The sequence below is a fragment of the Rosa chinensis genome, chromosome 3 (assembly GCF_002994745.2).
Source record: "Rosa chinensis cultivar Old Blush chromosome 3, RchiOBHm-V2, whole genome shotgun sequence".
NCBI classification, from domain to species: Eukaryota; Viridiplantae; Streptophyta; class Magnoliopsida; order Rosales; family Rosaceae; genus Rosa; species Rosa chinensis.
This window is the reverse complement of record NC_037090.1, coordinates 24,425,675-24,446,133: the sequence shown is the minus strand read 5'-3', so window position 1 is coordinate 24,446,133 and position 20,459 is coordinate 24,425,675. Positions and strand designations below refer to the sequence as shown.

Here is a 20,459-nt window from a genome sequence, read left to right as displayed (position 1 = left end):
AATATGATTTGTACAATAAAAGCAAACCAATCAATAATGCTATCATCCTAAGATTGCTAGGCATTGTCAGACTTTGAACTCCAGTCCCCACCATTACAAGCAAAGCTGCTTCAAGATACGCAATCCGTAAACATCAAAAGAAAAACATCAAAAGAAAATGAGGAAGAACGAGGGAAGAAATGCTTGCAACTCTGATAATAGTGGCTGTCAATTGAACATATTTTTTTTTCCCATGGAATAGGCAAAATTGGAATTCTTTTCATACTGCAACATATACAATTTACAAAATTGCATACCGTGGCACATTTCCATCAGAAATGTAGTTCATAGCGATCATAAGAATGAGCTATTACAGGCTTAGCTGAGAGAAAAGCGAAGGAACAAGATCTACCACTGACCATGCAAGGCCAGCATATTGAATGAATCTTATACCAGTATCGACATCAAATGAGCCTTGGCTGGAGAAAAGGTACAGCTTCTGGAGATAACCTGACTGCTTCGACCCATCTGATTTTTTCCCGTTGCTTAATCCATTTAGCATAGGAATGTATGTAGTTGATTTTATTGGGATGCCCAAGGTATTGGCTACCACAGGAAGAATCCATTTAGCAAGAGCTTTACTACAGAACTTCACAATAAGTATTGTTGGTATCCCAACCAGCATTCTTCCCATAAAGCAAGGGATTGTTAATTGTGATGTAAATATACGTGGAACAGCTTCATGGTGAAACTGGTGGTATGTTTGCTGGACCCCAGATACCTGGATAGAATTGCACATAATATGAGAAATCAAACTTAAACGGCGAGATTTTGCATAATTTTGAGAACCAATTCCTTTTTTTTTTTTTGCCAATAACCAATTCCTATTTCTAGTATTGTTAATCCAACATTTGAAAATTGAATATCAACATGATATATATAAATATATATGTATCTTTGTATATGAATCAGCAATATGCAAGGCTTAAAATAAAGAATTGCAAATGGTAAAATGCCAGAAATGGGTGGGATGTTAAAAGCATAAGAGCTTACAATGCCTAATGCAACACCATTGAACGCTGTGTGGTACTCAAAACTTGGGGTTGGAAACTCCGGAGTTGGATAAGCAAAGAGCAATATGAAGCTTAGGGCAGCCCAAAAGCTTGTAACTGCAATACAAACAGTGTGCATTAATAAGAATGGAGACAATTGCAATTCTAAGAGGTTACATTAGAACCAATTGTATCAATCTCACAGGAGTTCTACAAAATTCATGATCCAGCATTCTGATTTAGCTCGAACCAGATTCAGTATACTGGTCTGATAGTGCAACTTTGGACATAACAAATCAATCCAACTAATGACTTCAAACTCCCCCATGTCCTGGTTTCTAAACTGTGGCAGAGTGGCTCTCCTTTGTTAGATAGAATAATGTCTCATTCTGTTTCTGACAAGATATGAAAGCATTTCTAGAAACTTCTTGGATTCACATATTTCATGCGAACTCTTCTTCCCTATCAGATTTACATGCCTGTCTTAATCTTGCAAAGGATAGTCATAGCTTTCTAGGATTCTCAGCTGTTAGTGACATATTTCCATATTCCACTTCATGACATAAAAAAGGGCAGGTGGCATGCATGTCTTCCAATTTGTGTAGTCACCACTTTTGGCTGCCATCCGACAGTGTTTTAGCTGTTTTAGCTTGATTTTGAATTATTCAGTTCTTCCAAATTTAGGTCCTTTTGCATTTTAGGTTGTTTCAGTCAAGCTATCAAGAGCATATATATAATAGTAATTAAATGACTAGGATTGTGCCATACCATTTTGTCCTGAGACTACAAAACTGTCGACATATTCATGAACAGTAAGCCAGAAGGAAAGGATCAGCAAACCAACAGCAAGCCCACCAATAATATCAACAGGACTGTGCATGCCGAGATAAACTCTTCCTATTAAGGGAAAATGAGTTCAGTTTTGGTTTAAGATAAAGTAATTAAAGAAGCTGCCAGAAACTAGTAAAGGGATGATAAACTTACCCAAACCAATGAGACCCACAAGCAAGCAAACAAGAGCAAATCCAGCAAATTTCACATACACATCTTCATTCTGAGCATAAGATAGGATGTAATGCAAAAGGTATCTGCAACCCACCACCCATGAGCAAATGTTTAGTATATACATCACAGTAAAGTAACTCATATGGCAATCGCTCAAATTTGTATACATGCATCGATAATTTATCTCCAAAACAAGCTATTTTCCAGACTCACTCAGAAAATATACCCAAAACTTTCATGAGCAAGCAGCAGCCAACATATATTGTCGAACGGAATTTGAATACTTGTATCAATAAGTATGCCTAAAGCTTTCTATAATGCGCTGCTTAGTTTTGTAGTTGAATTTATATGACAAGATAAAAAGTACACACCCAGACAAGCAAACTGTGTTTAGAGTGTGAGAAGATGGCAATCCATATTCCAATGCATTATCCTCCTCATCACTTGTAGCTGTTATTCTCCTAACAGGAGGGCAACTCGGTCTAGGAGCTGATACCACATCCTACCAAGACACAAGAGCCGAAAATAAGTATCTTGATACCTGAATCATTTAACCAAACAGCAAGAAGGGAGTTGACTACCTTTATACAGTTCCCCAAGTAATCACAGAAAGCCATCAGCAGGGTCATTTGCCTTGCCAATTTGCCATGCCCACTCTACAACACACAAAAATTCCCACAATGCTTAAATGATGTAATAAACATAAACCCAAAACCAACATAACAGCAATCACAACAATAAAAAATGAGCATTAAAGACAGAACAGAAGCATACCCAGAAAAGCAAAGGAAGAAAAGCAGTGTAAAAGGGCACAGAGACAACACAGGACAAAGCAGAGAAGAAAGCATCCAAGAACACATGCTGGTAATTCTGCAACAAAAAACCCAAAACCTCCAAATGAGATAGAAAGTCAAAAAGAATTTACAAAAACAAAGAATGATCATCTGGGTCGTCTTGTTCTGAATGGTATGAAACCTGGATCTGGAGGATGAGGGGCGTGCCTGTGATGACATGGTGGGCCACCCAGGGTTGCACCAAAGATCGAAGCTTTGGGGTCAGATTGAGATAAGAAGACATTAGAATCCATGTGAGAATCCCACAGAGTGTTGCCCCCTGCCACACTGCTGCGCTCTCCATTCTCTTCTCCTCTATGTTTCTTGTAACCTCTCAGATTCAGAGAGACGAAGACGAAGAAGAAGAAGAAGAACAAGAACAAGGAGACCCAAGAGAACAGAGAAGAAACACAACAAGTAGGGGCAAGGACTCGAGACTTTTGTCCCCTAAAGATTTTTTTTTGTTTTTCAATGATACTTTTCTTTTCTTTTTTTTGATGGAGAAACTTGTCACTGTTGTGACAATTCAATGATGCCAAGTTTCGGCGAAGACAGTTGGAACTCGGATTTTGACCGGGGAAGAAATAGCTGCCACAAGAAAGAACATTCTATGCCTCTAAAATAAGAAAAACAATTAATAAAGTAAAAAAATTGAAAAACATTCTTTTGGCCAATAAGGTCAAAATTTTATTGTTTATTTATTCTTTTAGCCATCAAACTTTCAAGTTTAGTCCCACTGTTAACAAAATACCAACATCTGAATCATTCTATCATACTATGTGCTTGTTTAGCACCACTATTTACATTGGTCTCTCACCAAATTACTTTTTAAGTTTGAGTACAAAACTACTGGAAATGATCTGAATATTTTAGTGCCATCTAACAGAGTTGGATTCAGAGGCTTCCAATTGAGATTTTGCATATCGAATTGTGTAGAAGATTTCAGCATTTGGCCGTCTGAAAAATGGAACAAAATGTCTTCTCTCTTCGAAATATTCAAAAATAAGAGAAGGTTGATATATCAAATTAGTAGGTATGAATAGAACCATCGTATTTTACTTAGAAGTTATTTTCATGAAAGATTATAAAAACCCTAGCAAGTGTACATCAACCCTCATTGCGGTAATAACATTTAGTCTTGATATATAGTAGAGGTCATGACATAAATTGTTCATGTGAAAAAGAACTTATCTTATTGTAACCAATAAATGAGCCTAAAAATAACTAAATTACTTTTTATCTCCTAACAAGTGAATGTAACTTTGAAACTCTATCGGACACTAGTGATATGATCGCCGAAGACCGAAATTATCCATTACTAGACTTGGGAATCAAGTTCTAGTAAATAGGCTTAAACAGGACTAGAGAGCTATCCAATTATCCGAAGAGAGAATTAAAAGTCCTCTAACCTCAAATTTGCAACCCTAAGAAGCGGTGAAGGTGGCAAGAAATTTTCCCTTCTAGTCCTATAAACAAAAAAATCCAAACCGATGCCCATCCCTACCGATCTAGGCAGCCCTTGAAATCTAAGATCGAAGGCTGACGCCTGGCAACTCCAACCTACATCTGACTCCCACACATATGACTTCTTCTCCATTGCTGACCTACAACAAGATGCCTCTGCTACAGTAAACTACTTAGTATAAAGATGCATTTCAAGTGACAACCAACACTGCATCTCATTAATGAAATACACTAATGGAAACAAAATATTACCATTGTAACTATTCTTCACCTCACCAGTGTTTTCAAAAGCGTTTCTAGGGAGCGCTTACGGCGCGCTTTGATGTGAGATGGAAGAAATTTGCCTCAAATGGCCAAGAAATGTTCTTTGTGAGAAAGGCAATTGTCTAAAGTCTGAGGCATTCATATTTTTTAATATTATTTTTGTTTTTATTTTTGAAACCTGAAGCATTGATTTTTAATGAATGGAAGAGTGGAGGCACTTAGATTGAAGTGTTAGGTTTGGTGCATATCCCTCCTAGCTTGGTGGAAATATTTTTGCATAGCATGAATGCATTGTATTGATCAAGGTTTTAAAAAACGCTAGGCGCTAGTCAGGTGGTGACCCGAGGACTAGTGCTTAGGGGCTTAGGCGGGAGCCTAGGCGGGGATTAGGCGGTTTTTATTTTTTTAATTTTTAAATTATTTTTATGACCTATAATAATATAAACAAAAATATTTAAAGTCTAAAATTAATTATAGATATAAAAATAGTCAAAATATAGAATAAATTAGGGTTTAGGGTAGCCTAGTCCCCGCCTAGTAGCCTAGTGCCTAAGGGCAACGCCTAGGCCAAAATCTGATCAATTACTTACCGCCGCCTAGGCCCTTTTTTAGAACATTGGTATTAATGGTTTGTGCATTCAAGGAGACAACTTATGCATGAGAAATTGGTGCATAGTCAAGTGCATGCATTGAATATAAATGCATGGTCAAATTAATGCATTGGGAATAAATCCATGCATGGTTAAATTCATGATGGACCTTGTAGTCTTCCTGTGGAGTTAATGACCGTCTAGGCCGTTTTTTAGAACATTGGTATTAATGGTTTGTGCATTCAAGGAGACAACTTATGCATGGGAAATTGGTGCATAGTCAAGTGCATGCATTGAATATAAATGCATGGTCAAATTAATGCATTGGTTGGGAATTCTTGCAGATGACCCTTCCACTTTCTTTGACTCTTCGGACTTGGTTGGGTGTTCCCATCCATTCTCAACAACATTCCACATGTTTTCATCCTGAGAGTAGAGAAACGCTCTCATCATAATCTTCCATTGTGAATAGTCTTCACCGTCAAACAAAGGCGGGCAATTTATAGAACTAGAGGCCCTGTCACGTTCACGTTCCAACCTTGACCACGGATCAATTTAATAATTTTAGAACCCGCTCTGATGCCAAATGAAAATGCAAGGACAGAAAATGTTTTCTGGGAAATGGGGATTGCAGTATACGGATCAATCCCTACTGGGCAGAAATCAGAAATAACGAACCAAATTCCAGATTTTGATTACGCAGTGAAAACCTCAATTATGAGATTAAAAAAACACTGCGGGGCTCTTACTCTTGAGAACCCAAAATAATAATCATCTTATTCAAAAGGATATGTTCTTGTACAAACTTTTATAGCACTTGCTCGACTATAAGAATTAGACAAAAGCTAACTCTAAGTTTGTCTTCCTTCTAGAACTCCTTCACTTGAATGATCTTCAAATCTTGTTCTTCTTTCTTCACAGTCTCTCTACTGATCTCGAGAGAGTACTATGCATATGAAACTATGATCACAAACACTTATACATGGACCAAGTGTTTTAACTCTTTGTGAAGACACAAACTCAAACAAACATGCAAGACCCTATCACCAATTCTTGCGTTTCTAAATACACACTTTAGCCGAGTATAATTCTACAATCTATATTCAACCAGCGGCCACAACTCAAACAAACCAGAGACAACCCTAATTAGACTTCTATTAGGAAAGAGATTTTAATCTAAGATATCCACAAAATCCTAGAATACCTAGGACTTAAAAACTACCCTTTTATTTATCAGAGAAAATCTTTTAAGAATGTAATTCCATAAAACCCAAACCCAACTTCCTAAAAACTGACTCCACATAAAACTAACTGCAGATGCAAATGCATGTATACCTGATTCTCCGAGATCAGTAAATGGACTCTTTGTATGGGAATGCCAATACGACATGTACAAAAGTTGTACCTACACTTTGGAATTTCATTCATTAAATAATATTAGTTTCATCACTTCATGTAGTCCTAGACTAACTCGAGATCACACTGAGTTTTAGTCTGTCACTGCATGGAGCCAGGCTCAGCCAGCTTACCATTATAGGAGTAAATGTACCTTTGTAGCGATGCATTATCGTACCGTAGATGGAGCAATGGTAAACGAACCTGGGAAGGGAAATTGAATTTTCCAATGGAACCTGTTTCCCCTGGTCTACCTAGCTAGGACTGCTCCATTCTTTGAAAGATGGCAAGACCAAGGTTTTGCTGTAGGGTTGTCCATATCAAAACATACTTCTTTGACATTGAGAACTCTGATCTACCTTTCAAAACCCTAGCCTCCCCCAAGACACACTGGGAGAGGGTTATTAAAGTAATGCTTTTGATTGAAGTCGATCATGTTAACATGCAGCTGAATCCCATTTTTGCCATTATGCAAAGCAGAGATTTCTGTATCTCATTATCCTCAAACTTTGATGATTCTGAGTAGTCTTTTGCATCCAATAGCCACAAGTGAAGCACTCGAGTTTTTATTAAATTACAGAAACCATTGATTTTTACAGAACTGATGAGAAAATCCAAGACCATGGATCACAGAAGTTTCGTGAAATAAGTTACACCATCAAGGGAAAGGCAACATTTCACCTTTCCCTCATTTTTAGACTAAAAAAAAAGAAAAAAGAAAGAAAGAAGTATTGGCTTATTATTACAAATTAGTTGAAGGACTTTGAGGCTTTGAGCTGTCTAATGCGACAAGACATCACACCCCTCTGCCCTTCAAGACATGCCTTTTAAGACCTGGAATATGAACATTTGTTATATACTCTTTCCAATCTAAGCTTCCAACATCAAATCCAAACTTCTTCTTTTCTTCTTCAGACATGCTCTCCATTAGTCTCTCAGTGTTGCTGTTATCAAACCTGCATCAAGTGTTCAATTGAAATTATGCATTCAACAACCGTCTCACATATGCTTAGTCATAATCTAAATGAAGTCACAATGGGATTGTTGATGGCTACCATACCTTCCACCATAGAAAGTATAAGGCTCATAAATACTAGCCAAGTACTTTGCTTGCTCTACTGACTTTCTGCACATCGTCTCAAGTTTCTGAGACAGCTTCCCATTCGAGGAAGCCAAAGCTGTCAACCCGCTTCGTTGAGTGGCATCTCTCCAAATGTGAGCGGAGAAATCTTCCATGGAGCTGAAGAGCTTCATTGATGGAACGTTGATTGGCCTGCCTTTCGAGTCCATGCAGGGTGAGGAGTTGTAATGTTCATACAGCAGTCTAGCCAAATCTTGGAAGTCTAATGGGTTCACAACTGATGAAGTAATCTGGTAGACATTGATGTCTGGTTTCTGAGCCATTCCATGCTTTGCAATGGCAGCCAAAGTTGCGTTAACAACCATGTCAGCCGGAACCTGAGTATTCATGTCAAGAGATCAGATATATTCAGAGATTAAAAATGTGATTTTCTGGATTTTTTTTATTTTGATCCGAGTGTGATTTTCTGGATGATGAGCACTTTTTTGTATATATTAGTAGATAGAGATTAAATACCACATCAAGTACCCCATTAGGGTCTACTAGAAAACCTGTGAGCTGTCCTTTTCCATAGTATAAAACAATTGGATCCATCATCCTGAGAACATAGAGAGAATTGAATGTTTATTTCAAAGCTTAAGGAAAAGCAATTTCAGACTAAAGGCAACTACACTTTAAAGATCTACCTATTTCCTTCCATCCATCCAGGAAATGGCTCTTTGCAAGTGCTCTCGATGACACTAGGTCGGATTATGACTACTGGTACATCACCTCTCATATCATCAATCAGCATTTCTCCCATGGCCTTGGTGAACACATATGTATCTTGCCATCCATATTTTCTGGCCCTGATTATACGATAATCTTGTCATGTTAAAACAATAAATCAATGATCAATGTATTTCAGATCTCAATCTGGTTCATTCGTTCAAATCTCTTAGTCCTATCTTGTTATCTTTTTTTTTTTTTTTTTTTTTTTTTTGAGAATATATCTTGTTATCTTCTTGGAAACCAAGTAATTACAGAAAAAGTTTGAAAAAGTATAGAGGGCGAAACTCATTACCTTTCCAAACCCAGATCTTTTAGCTTTTGAGCTACCTCATTATCTTCATAAGCTCCCTTGGAGTTCATAGCCAACTTTATTTCATTTTCAACATCCAGTGGATTGAATCCTGGTGGGGTATTAGAGGTGGAATTCTCTCCTGTTATGCTTTCTCCTATATGAAATGGCTTTTCCATGATTCTCCCTTGTCTTTGTCCATTGACATATGCTGTACATTAGAGAAGGAAACAGATATTTAAAGTGATATATACCTCAATTTCATAAATATTGCCATAGAAGTCAATCTCTTACCTGTTGATACTTGCAGAAAGAGCTTAAGTCTCTTGCACTTCTTTGCAAAGGCCATAAGGTGGCAAGGTCCTTTTGTGTTTATATCTAAAGCTACATCATATCTTCAAAACATAATGGTACAAATCTATAACAATTAGAAATCACACAAACGTAGAGTAGAAATCAGAACTTTCAGAGGTAAAAGTTCATCACCTTTCATGAAATGTCGTGTTAGCTGCAGAATTTATAACAACATCAACTTCTTTAGCAATCAAAGCAGCTATATCGTCTCCTAGCCCAAGATCCAATTCACATACATTTCCAACCACCGGAACTAGCTTGCTCAACATGAAGGCTTGATAAGATTTTCCATAAGTTTGTCTAAGACCTTTGAAAAGCTCTGTGCTTATGATCTAAAGAACACCACCATACATCAAAACTCAGAGTAGGAGCTTGGAAATGGAATATTGATGAATGGTTAGAGAAGGATGGAAAAAAAAAATCAAGTTACAGAAAAATAAAATAAAAACATACTTCACTTTTTAGTCTTTCCATTGCAGCCTCCTTGTTTTTGGCCTTGATCAAGAGATATATCTTCCCCACATCAGGTGCGGTCCGTAAAATCTTCTCAATAAGAACTGGATATTTAGACAAACAGAAAAAAAAGGGCTTTTGCTGAATATATGTAGTTTTCATGGAGAAGCATAAACATGTGGCATAATGACCAAGATATATACATGCGCGTAAAGAATGAACCTTTTGCTAGAAACCCGGTTCCGCCAGTAATGAAGAACCCTTTTCCATTAAGAAACTTTACAATTCCAATACCGTCATGCATCTCCACAAAAGGCACCAAATCCTTGACTGAAAATTCGTTCTCCTTCTGGACCTTCTGATCATTTGGAGACAAAACAAGGCTTCCTGCATCCATTAGAGTTGCAGCAGAAGAAAACCACTAATCTTTTTGGCATTTCCACCTGATGATGCTCCTTGGCACACAGCCAAACTACTCTTTTTTCTCCTCAACAAGCACCAATCCCACTTTTCTGACAGTCTCGCAAGTTTATTTGGTGCATTAATCATTGAAGAGAAAGAGTTCAGCAATGAAGCTTCCATCACTGCCAAGGAAGAATGTGAAGCAATTAAGATCAGATCATGAAAGAGAAAAAGAAAAAAAAAAAGAGGTCAACAAACAAAGTATAAGTTGTTTGAAGTTAAAAATGCATGGTTGGCTTGAAACCTTAGCTAAACACTCCTCAACCAAAATGAAAAGGAAGCGAGTAAACTACCTAAACTCTAAAAGATTGAAGAGGGTTTGGTTTGGGTATAAACTTTGAAGAGAGGAAGATGGGAGTTAGGTGATTATATAGTGACATTATTTGGCAGAAGGGCAATCTTTTTGCCGACTCTTTCACACTATTTTACCGACGGCTAAGTTGGCGGGAACTCTCCTCACATCTCCACTGGGTTTGATAATTGATTAGTGTTCTTTGGGTGAGGTAGGTTTTCTATGCCTATCTATATATTCAACCCCAAAATGCAGGGGTAAAAAAGGGTGTGGGAGATCCAAGAAAGGGCTCAAATGCATACTATGCATATAGCTAATCGGTCAATGCATATGTAATTTATGTACTTATGCCTTCATATTGTATTAAAATATATAATTAAAACTCCCTCATCAACAACGAGCGTTTGTAGTCCAACGGTTAGGATAATTGCCTTCCAAGCAATAGACCCGGGTTCGACTCCCGGCAGACGCAATTTGTTTTGTTTTTTCTTTACTATATTTGCCTTTTGGTGTAATTTGATTTCGAATTCATAGTTCATAGATGTGCGTGCTAATTGACTGATTCCCACACGTACAATGTTTAGTGTTGTAAATGTGAAAATGTGATGATCGTGTTCAATCATACTGCTGCAAATTTCTTAGTTAACCCCACTGTTCAAACGATTCAGATGGCTGGCTGTTTGGCCTGTTTAGTTCCAGTCCTGAGAAGCACTGCTTTAGAGTCAAAACTTGTGATTCAAGGCATTAGCTAAAACTCGAGAACTGAACTCCGAAACAGACGTGTTTTCAAAACCCTTCTTGGCACCCAAACGACTTGCACATATGACAAGTCGCAGTGTCCAATTGTTGTGCAGGCATAGCATTTATGGGAAATCTTATCCCAGTAGACATTCCGACGTATTATATATATGTTTGTAACCAAAGTGCAATCAACACACTGCTATTGAGCCACAGCACTGTTCGGCACTTCCATACGCCAGTGGCATGCCTCAGTAAGTATTGCATATTTATAACTAAACCATATATATGACCATGGAACCTTCCTGCTTTGAGCGAAAAAGAATAGAAACACAATGTAAAAACAAAAGGATGACCGAGTGAGCAGCAATATCTAAAATCTAAATACATGAGTACAGTACAGCCTGCAAAACATTTATCATCACAACAATACATCTTATTTTTGTCTGAAGAAACTAAATATCTTAAGATCATTAATCACCAGACAAACACCGGGGACAATTGCACTGAAAACCAAACCCTTGTGACAGGAAACTCTGCCGAGCATCATGATCCATACTTGCATCAATATAGCAGATCCGGAGCTCTTCCCCTGATTAAAATAACGAATAATGTAATTAGATTTCTTTGGGTCCTATTTGGAATGTATACTGAAAAAGTTTTTGTCATTTGTTGACAATCATGTCAACCAAAGAAACAGCTTGGTTGAAATGTTAACAAGAACAATATTACTGGCTATACCTCCACTTGGATTCTTCCCACATTTTTGACCCATTACATAGAAAAAGTGTTATAAATCCATAATACTAGACAACTCTGTACCACTGTTCAAAAGAAAAGAAAAGAAAAGAAAAAGACAACTCTGTACCACATAGCCAGTCTGGTAGAATTACCCATCTCCTATCATGTAACTCTATCAACATAATGTGCACGCTTACTAACAATATGGTTATGGTAAAACCGTGGGCCTTACACATGTCTGAAACAACAAATTTGATGATCCTTTCTAAGGACTTCTCGTTGAATTTGAATCAAATGGACTCTTAGATGCGTGTTGAGGTCTGCCTTGTTTAAAAGAAATTGATAGCACTGGTGAATTAAGGGCAGGTAGGAAGTAATGGAAAAAGGATGTCTGCAGGAATGCAAAGGCTATTTCTGAAAGATGGCCTTGGATCCCAGGGGTGCCCATTTTAGCACAGACGAAGCATGACGAAAGCAATTAGCGAGCATTGAGACAAGGGGAAAGGTCACCAACAAATTAAAAAAAAAGGGTGGGGGGTGGGGGAACTAAAAATGCCATTATAAAAACTATTGTACGTTTGACAGACCTTCATCCACATCACGAAGGGCCTTCAATCTCGCATCTGCATTCTCTATCCATATAATGTGGCCATTTGGATCTGTAATAAAAAACCAGTTACTTCGAAATCAGATATAAGATTGGTGATATAAATCCACTTACCCGTCAGAAATCCATAGTTCCATTTTTCATAGAATCCAAACCAATTTATTCAATGTCTTATATCTTGTCTAAAACTAAATTTTATTTTAAACTTATACTTTTGTTATATAGAAGATGACTCTTTCCATCACTTTTGTGATAATTCATGATTAGCTGAATTACTTGTTGTGGTTGACTTCAATTGTATTTGTATGCCCTTACTATAAACAGAATATGCACTTCCATCAATAAAAAATGAACAAGGTAATAAAATTGTAACCAAAAGGATACAAAGCAGAGGACATGAACTTACCACAATCATGATTATAAAAGGATGGAAGCATATAAACAGCATTCCCAACAGCAGCTTCAGATTCTATAGAGGCTGCTAATGATGACAGGAGATCATCGTATCCCCCAGCCAACTCAATACGAAATGCAATGTTGCCTATCTATATATAATATATCCAACCCCAAAATGCAGGGGTAAAAAAGGGTGTGGGAGATCCAAGAAAGGGCTCAAATGTATACCATGCATATAGCTAGTTTTTGGAAATCGGTCAATGCATTTTGCTATATGTAATTTATGTATACTCCTTCATATTGTCAAGAAATAAATAATTAATACGCCTTCACCAACATCGAGCGTTTGTAGTCCAACGGTTAGGATAATTGCCTTCCAAGCAATAGACCCGGGTTCGACTCCCGGCAGACGCATTTTTTTTTTCCTTGCCCCACTGTTTAAACGATTCAGATGGCTGGCAGGCGTCCTTAGAAGCACTGCTTTAGAGTCAAAACTTGTGATTTAAGGCATTAGCTAAAACTCGCGAACTAAACTCCGAAACGGACGTGTTTTCAAAACCCTTCTTGGCATCCAAACGACTTGCACATATGACAAGGTCGCTGTGTCCCATTGTTGTCCAGGCATAGCATTTATGGGAAATGTTATCCCAGTAAACATTCCGACGTATTATATATATGTTTGTAACCAAAGATCAACACACTGCTATTTATATAATTGAGCAAGATCACGTTCACATGATTCAATATGACGAGAGTCTACTTTGGATTGAAGATTACCATGGCGTCGAACAGAAAGAGCAGGAGGTCAAGAGACTCAAAACCCATCACAAGTCCTTACAAAGCTGAAATGAAGAGGATTGTTAATTTGCTCTTTGCAGTCATATGCTTGTTAGGTATTCCTCACTTTTACTTTCGATCTTCTTTGCAAAGAAATTGACTTCCTTTGTACCCTTTTCTTATGCCATATATGCACGTTAAGGCTTGACTGGCCTTTTGACCAGTGTATTGTCTGCTAAGGTAGAAGTTCTATATCATCTTTTCACTACTTGGCCTGCTAGGGTATCCTTCATCTTGCTCTTAAGATAGTCTAGTTTGGCAATTGGCATAGAGAATGCATCAACCGTTTTGGTTCTGATTGCTTGGGCTCTGTGGTTAAGTTAATATTTTTTGAAGTTTGGCTTGATGATTATCTATCATGGAGTGGAAAAGAAGGTCAAAAGATTCATAACCCAACAGAAAGATGAAGAAGAATAGCTCTTTTTGTGCATCCAAGTGCAGTTTTGACTCCTCGTTCTCACTCTGGTCTCATGCCTTCAAAAATGACTTATTTGTTTAGTTTCTCCTTCAGGCTTGCGCTGGTTCATTGAACATGGACGACAATTGATTAGTTGGAAAGTTTTCTAAATATCCCCTCTATTTGTTAGAAAATCAGTCTGGGATTGATTTGATGCCTTTGTTAATGAGGTTACTAGCTAGAGCTTAGAGCCTTGGATGGTTGATGTGTGTAATGTAAAAGATGCTACGAGGCCATTTAGATGCAACGCAACAGCACTGTTCGGCACTTCCATACACCAGTGGCATGCCTCAGTAAGTATTGCATATTTATAACTTGACAATATATATATGACCATGGAGCCTTCCTGCTTTGAGCGAAAAAGAAGAGAGACACAATGTAAAAACTAAGGATGACCAAGAGTGAGCAACATCTAAAATCTAAATACATGAGTACATTATAGCCTGCAAAACATTTATCATTACAATGATACATCTCTTATTTTTGTCTGAAGAAACTAAACATCTTAAGATCATTAATCACCAGACAAGCACCGGGGACAATTGCACTGAAAACCAAACCCTTGTGACAGGAAACTCTGCCGAGCATCATGATCCATACTTGCATCAATATAGCAGATCCGGAGCTCTTCCCCTGAAAATAACGAATAATGTAATTAGATTTCTTTGGGTCCTATTTGGAATGTAACTTGAAAAAGTTTTTATCAGTTGTTGACAATCATGTCAACCAAAGAAACAGCTTTAGAAGATGGGTTGAAATGTAACAAGAACAACATTACTGGCTATACCTCCACTTGGATTCTTCCCACATTTTTGACCCAATAAATCCATAATACTAGACAACTCTGTACCACTGTTCAAAAAAAAGAAAAGAAAAAGACAACTCTGTACCACATAGCCAGTCTGGTAGAATTACCCATCTCCTATCATGTAACTCTATCAACATAATGTGCACGCTTACTAACAATATGGTTATAGTAAAACTGTGGGCCTTGTACTAAGACAAATGTCTGAAACAACAAATTGATGATCCTCTCTAAGGACTTCTTGTTGAATTTGAATCAAATGGACTCTTAGATGCGTGTTGAGGTCTGCCTTGTTTAAAAGAAATTGATAGCACTGGTGAATTAAGGGCAGGTAGGCAGTAATGGAAAAAGGATGTCTGCAGGAATCCAAAGGCTATTTCTGAAAGATGACATTGGATCCCAGGGGTGCCCATTTTAGCACAGACAAAGCATGACGAAAGCAATTAGCGAGCATTGAAACAAGGGGAAAGGTCACCAACAATTAAAAAAAAGGGTGGGGGGTGGGGGAACTAAAAACGCCATTATAAAAACTATTGTACGTTTGACAAACCTTCATCCACATCACGAAGGGCCTTCAATCTCCCATCTGCATTCTCTATCCATATAATGTGGGCATTTGGATCTGTAATAAAAAACCAGTTACTTCGAAATCAGATATGAGATTGGTGATATAAATCCACTTACCCGTCAGAAATCCATAGTTCCATTTTTCATAGAATCCAAACCAATTTATTCAATGTCTTATATCTTGTCTAAAACTAAATTTTATTTTAAACTTATACTTTTGTCATATACTTTTAAACTTGTACTAAATGGAACCAAAAATTCCATCACTTTTGTGATAATTCATGATTAGCTGAATTACTTGTTGTGGTCGACTTCAATTGTATTTCTATGCCCTTAGCTATAAACAGAATATGCACTTCCATCAATAAAAAATGAACAAGGTAATAAAATTGTAACCAAAAGGATATAAAGCAGAGGACATGAACTTACCACAATCATGATTATAAAAGGATGGAAGCATATAAACAGCATTCCCAACAGCAGCTTCAGATTCTATAGAGGCTGCTAATGATGACAGGAGATCATCGTATCCCCCAGCCAACTCAATACGAAATGCATTAATACGAATCCGGGAAAGTATGCCGATGTACCATTGTTTAGTCAAAACTTATAATGTCAAAGAAAATTATCCTCCAAAAATGCTGCTACCAAAGTACAAGGGAAAAATTAATTTTGGATAGTAAAATCAAATTTCTGTCAGTTGGAGGATACAGGACATCTGTTCATCCGTGATATTTGAGTTTATGTAGGCATTCCTTAGCAAGCCGTATCCCTCTTCCATCTGAAAATTGTCACCTTATTGCATAAACTGATTGTTATTTGTCTTCCTGATAATGTATGAACTGATTGACTGGATGAATACTGTATTTTATGAAGCATTGAAACCCTTTAGTTGACCTAATATAATGCAGCAGCCATAGGTTGGTTGGACAAGAAGTATCCTCTTTGGAAGCCTAAGACTAAGCCCAACCCTTTTTGGTCCAAAGGAAAATCGTCATGGTAGTATAAGGGTCTTGCCAGGTCAATTTTCAGTTTCATGAAGAATAATTATGAGCCTAGTGCTTTTAAGAGTCTATTAAACTCTTAGGGTGAGTACTCAAGGGTCTTGAGTGTGACTTTATGTCTAGTTAATAAGTATTGAAGAGTCTTATTATTAATAAGTCTTAATAGTCTTTTGGTTCTAGGAGTCTAAGGGTTGTGTTTGAAGCCCATAAATATGGCTATCTATTGTAAGGCCAAATCAGATTGGAATGAATTAAAATTAAATCTATTTCAAGGCTTGGTGCCTTGGTTTCTCTCTCCCCTTACCTCCCTCACTCTATTTCTCCCTTCTACAGCTAAGAACCCTCTGTTTCTTCTAAAATCATTCTGCTTTCTTAATCTCTCAACACTCCCAACCCACCCAAATCATACTCTCAGCTACTGTTGCTCTCTGCTGCATCCTAATCAGTTATAATCTATTATCTGTGCATTAATCAATTTCCTTTACTCCTTCCTGCTCTGATGAAAAATGCACTTCCTCAATTACTCATACAACTATTAATAAATGGAAATATGACTTGGCAGCAGCTTGAGAAAAGAAATAATAAATAAACAGTCAGAGAAATTACTAAAGTATAACCATAGACAAATGAACTATCAATGAAATTACATCCAAGCATTTAAGTTGATTTCAAAGTTAGTTCGTTCAATCGGTTACCATAAATCAAGTAACTTCTGATGTCATCTTTAAAAAATAAATCAGATAAGGTACTAACCTCAGAAATCATCTCTGGAGATAAGCTGGCAGGTTGGAGTATGTCAAGAAGGTTGGCAGGTGTAGCTCCTGACATAACCATACAAGCCAACCGCTTTACAAGTAGAGGATATTTCAAACGATTAGACCTTTAAAAGAGACAAATAGAAGTAATAAGAATAATAAACATATATTACCATTCACCAACCAAGTAATGGCATGCATCTCTCAGGACGAAGAGCAGGTAATAATATATGTGTATATATGGCAAGAACAACCATATACTTCAAGGGTAGTTTTCACATGCATTGGTATTTCTTTTTTATGAAAAAGGTTTAATCAAAGTAATTTGGGGATCAAGGACAAACATTGCGGCTAGCGGTTGTTGTTGTTTGTCTGTTCATTAAGCCTTGTTAACGGGTAAAAAAGTTTTACCCATTTAAGAATAACAGATACTGAAAGAAACAAGGAAATCCAATGACTTCCATTAGATCCCAAATGGCTTTAAAGTGAAGTAGGTTGATGGTGTTCCTAGAATGCTATACATACCATGATGAAAGAAAACAGCAAAACAGAAAAATTTGTGCACACACTACACGTAACATGAGTAATTTATGTATGAAATTGGGCATTATTCTGTTATAGATATAAAGAGTGTGTCTTGGCGCAATGGTATGGCATCACGGTGAGTTTGAGTTGAGTTATAGGTGCATTGCTGACAGCTTTGTGAATTGGTCAAAGCTTTGTGAAACTAAGCAATTTTATACCGGCAATAGTCGTCGTAAGCTGACCAATCTGCTGTCATCTCAATATCATGAAATCCCTACAAATCACGAAAGCACACACAAATTGTAAGTGAGCTCCGACTCAACGAAAGCCGAACTACGCAATTCTTTCAGAAGCAAAACATCAAACACTTGGTGGGCATTCCGCAAATATTTAATTACACATGGGTAACTAAGCAAAGGGCCACCTTAGCTTGTTGTCGACACTCCTCACTGCAATAGGAAACGCCATGGGGTTGAGGGGCGTCGGTGGTTTTGAGCTTTCGGAGGCAGAAGTAGCAGACCTTATGGAGGGCGGAGAGAGAAGGGTGAGACAGGATGGGTTTGGCGGTGTGTAAGAGCTCACCGGTCTCGATTTTCCGGGTCGCGAAGACGCCTCGCCCGGATGACTCGGTGAGCGCGACTCGGATCGGAGGTGGTCCGGGTCGACCCGGATTCGCATTTTCCGGTGCGGTGGAGAAGGTGGCTGCAGCGGAAGAGAGAAACGGCTCGTTTTGGGTATTCGATGTTAAGAAGCGCCAAGCCCAACGACTATAACGGACTGTGGCACGCGCCATGTTTGACTCACTCGCAGCTCTCCAAAGCTTAATATAGGCTTTTTCTAATTCATAAAAACAATATAATAATAACAACACACACAAAACTTGGTATCTTAACACGATACGAATCTGACACGATCCGATCCCATTGACAGCACTAATTTTTTTTTGGAAAACTTTGTTCATTTGACATAGCATCATATGAGATCATGAGATGTTTTTTTTTTTTAACTTTATCAAAAGGAACCCAAAGGCTTCCTAGGCCCAAGATAAACCATTCGGCGCATGTGAAATGCTCCAACTGTGCATTGCAGCACAGTGCCTGACCACTTTGACAGCTTCGGGATTTGAACCTAAGTTAGGGAGCACACTCAACTAGGCAATAACCATTAGACCACTTGCAGTGGTTGATCATGAGATGTTATTTGGAATTTAATTACTTGATCGATTCTCACTGTTTCATTATTTTTCATACAGAGACAAAATTTTGAAGTGGAAATGTCCTCCTCTAGGTTGGTTGAAGGTGAATATTGATGGAGCTTACAATCCTGTGTCTTGCAAGGCCGCTATTGGATTCTTGATTAGAGATTCTCAGGGGATGTTTTTGGGAGCAGTTGGGAAGATGGTGACTCGTGTTCAATCTGCTGAACATGTTGAACTCATTGCTTGTAGGGAGGCATTGGATTATGTGTTAGAACATGGGCTTTTTCCTATATTGTTGGAGACTGATTGTTTGGTGTTGAAACAACAATTGTGTCAAGAGGAGCTGCAGAATTCTTCGTATCTTGGAAGGTTATATGAGGATCTCAGACTAGATTTAGACGCAGGGCATCAAGTTCAGATTGTTCATGCTAGAAGGGAGGCTAATACAGCTGCACATATGCTGGCAGCGTTTGCTGCTGAGTCTGACCAAGTGTTCTTTTGGTCTAATACTCCATCATTTATTCAAGATGTAATTGATTCTGAAAAATGTACACCTTAATCTTTTTATCAGTTATCAATAAAGTTTAACACCATTCAACTAAAAAAAAAAAAAAAAGATTATGTTAGTATATTCATTATCAGTCTGAGACACGGCGATTTTCTTATGCGGTTTCTTAATGAAGCGCACAACAATATGTGATCGTTGTGCATAACTTGCATGGGAAATTTTGAAGCCACATAAAATGCATGCACTTTGGAGTTTCCCTGCTGCAAAGAAGAAGGTTTGGAAATGCGTTCATTTCGTTTTGGAGTGTGCAAAGATTATATGTTTTCTAGACTTACATGTACTTAAATCATGTTTCTTTTGTGGCTTTAACACAAGCTAGAGAGATCGATTTTGTTTTTCATTACATGGTGGGTGTGGAGATTTACTCCCATCAATGCTATTCCTCATTTAATTTATAAAAAAGAAAAGTTGGGCTTTTATGTCTTGATAATTAACTGTGGAGAAAGCATGACAAGTTGACAACTACTAGCTACTGTATAAAAATTACGATTATAATTAAACATATATTACATTGAACTCATGAGATTGAAATGATTTGAACTTTTTTTCGTGTTAAGACATCTCATGTGAACTATAAGCTTAAAAAGTCATTCTATATGGTATGTCTATTAATTAGTGAATGCGTTATGGCAATATATAGTAAAAAAAAATGGTTTTGTATTTTATTCTTAATATCTTGTATCACATAGCATTGTTTATTCAACAATTTTACTTTTCTTTAAATTTATTTAAGATATTGGAGTAAACTAACCAATAAGAACAGAAGTTAATAGAAGGATTAGAAGGAAAAAAGGAAAGTCAACTAGTAGGTATCTAACTGCCAAGTCCTACGGCATAGAGATATAAGTTCCAATTACATTAATGTGATTGATGATAGAGACATAAGTTCGAATAGCATTAATGTGATTGATGATCAAATCAAAGAGACATATAGGTGTTCACTTGATAGTCTATATTTTCTCATCATTTTGCATGTT

General features: G+C 37.4%; 3 protein-coding genes and 2 non-coding genes across 8 annotated transcripts; 2 read left to right on the top strand and 3 right to left on the bottom strand.

Annotated features, from left to right (window-relative positions):
- Nucleotides 1-176: 176 nt before the first annotated feature.
- On the bottom strand, nucleotides 177-3,194 carry LOC112191852 (lipid phosphate phosphatase delta). Of its 2 annotated transcripts, XM_024331294.2 has the most exons (8): nucleotides 3,012-3,194; nucleotides 2,811-2,906; nucleotides 2,618-2,692; nucleotides 2,408-2,538; nucleotides 2,016-2,119; nucleotides 1,800-1,928; nucleotides 1,033-1,148; nucleotides 181-760 (listed from the first exon to the last, which is right to left on the bottom strand). In XM_024331294.2, exons 1-8 carry the CDS (start codon nucleotides 3,171-3,173, stop codon nucleotides 350-352), a joined length of 1,224 nt encoding a protein of 407 aa, XP_024187062.1. In that variant the 5' UTR covers nucleotides 3,174-3,194; the 3' UTR covers nucleotides 181-349. The 2 variants fall into 2 exon arrangements, with proteins under 2 accessions (XP_024187064.1, XP_024187062.1); XM_024331296.2 differs by lacking the exon at nucleotides 3,012-3,194 and having other exon boundaries at nucleotides 177-760; nucleotides 2,618-2,690; nucleotides 2,811-2,896.
- Nucleotides 3,195-7,288: 4,094 nt separating this feature from the next.
- On the bottom strand, nucleotides 7,289-10,214 carry LOC112195285 (fatty acyl-CoA reductase 2, chloroplastic). The gene is given in 10 exon segments (XM_024335694.2): nucleotides 7,289-7,538; nucleotides 7,643-8,040; nucleotides 8,180-8,261; nucleotides 8,350-8,511; nucleotides 8,727-8,934; nucleotides 9,018-9,118; nucleotides 9,210-9,409; nucleotides 9,531-9,634; nucleotides 9,753-9,944; nucleotides 9,947-10,214. Coding segments are annotated over 10 exon segments (1,773 nt in total). The 5' UTR covers nucleotides 10,113-10,214; the 3' UTR covers nucleotides 7,289-7,378.
- A 470-nt stretch (nucleotides 10,215-10,684) lies between these two features.
- Nucleotides 10,685-10,756, top strand: TRNAG-UCC. The gene has a single exon. It is a non-coding gene; the product is annotated as a tRNA-Gly (tRNA).
- On the bottom strand, nucleotides 10,712-18,597 carry LOC112191612 (histone-lysine N-methyltransferase ATXR4). 3 transcript variants are annotated; one of them, XM_040515895.1, is made up of 9 exons: nucleotides 18,141-18,597; nucleotides 17,935-17,990; nucleotides 17,190-17,316; nucleotides 16,144-16,213; nucleotides 15,974-16,038; nucleotides 12,777-12,888; nucleotides 12,351-12,422; nucleotides 11,564-11,614; nucleotides 10,712-11,399 (listed from the first exon to the last, which is right to left on the bottom strand). In XM_040515895.1, the coding sequence occupies exons 1-9, from the start codon at nucleotides 18,507-18,509 to the stop codon at nucleotides 11,185-11,187; spliced, it is 1,137 nt and encodes a 378-aa protein (XP_040371829.1). In that variant the 5' UTR covers nucleotides 18,510-18,597; the 3' UTR covers nucleotides 10,712-11,184. The 3 variants fall into 3 exon arrangements, with proteins under 3 accessions (XP_040371829.1, XP_024186763.1, XP_024186762.1); XM_024330995.2 differs by lacking the exon at nucleotides 10,712-11,399 and having other exon boundaries at nucleotides 11,448-11,614; nucleotides 18,141-18,578; XM_024330994.2 differs by lacking the exons at nucleotides 10,712-11,399; nucleotides 11,564-11,614; nucleotides 12,351-12,422; nucleotides 12,777-12,888 and adding exons at nucleotides 14,431-14,693; nucleotides 15,416-15,487 and having other exon boundaries at nucleotides 15,862-16,038; nucleotides 18,141-18,567.
- Nucleotides 13,109-13,180, top strand: TRNAG-UCC. The gene has a single exon. It is a non-coding gene; the product is annotated as a tRNA-Gly (tRNA).
- Nucleotides 18,598-20,459: the final 1,862 nt, after the last annotated feature.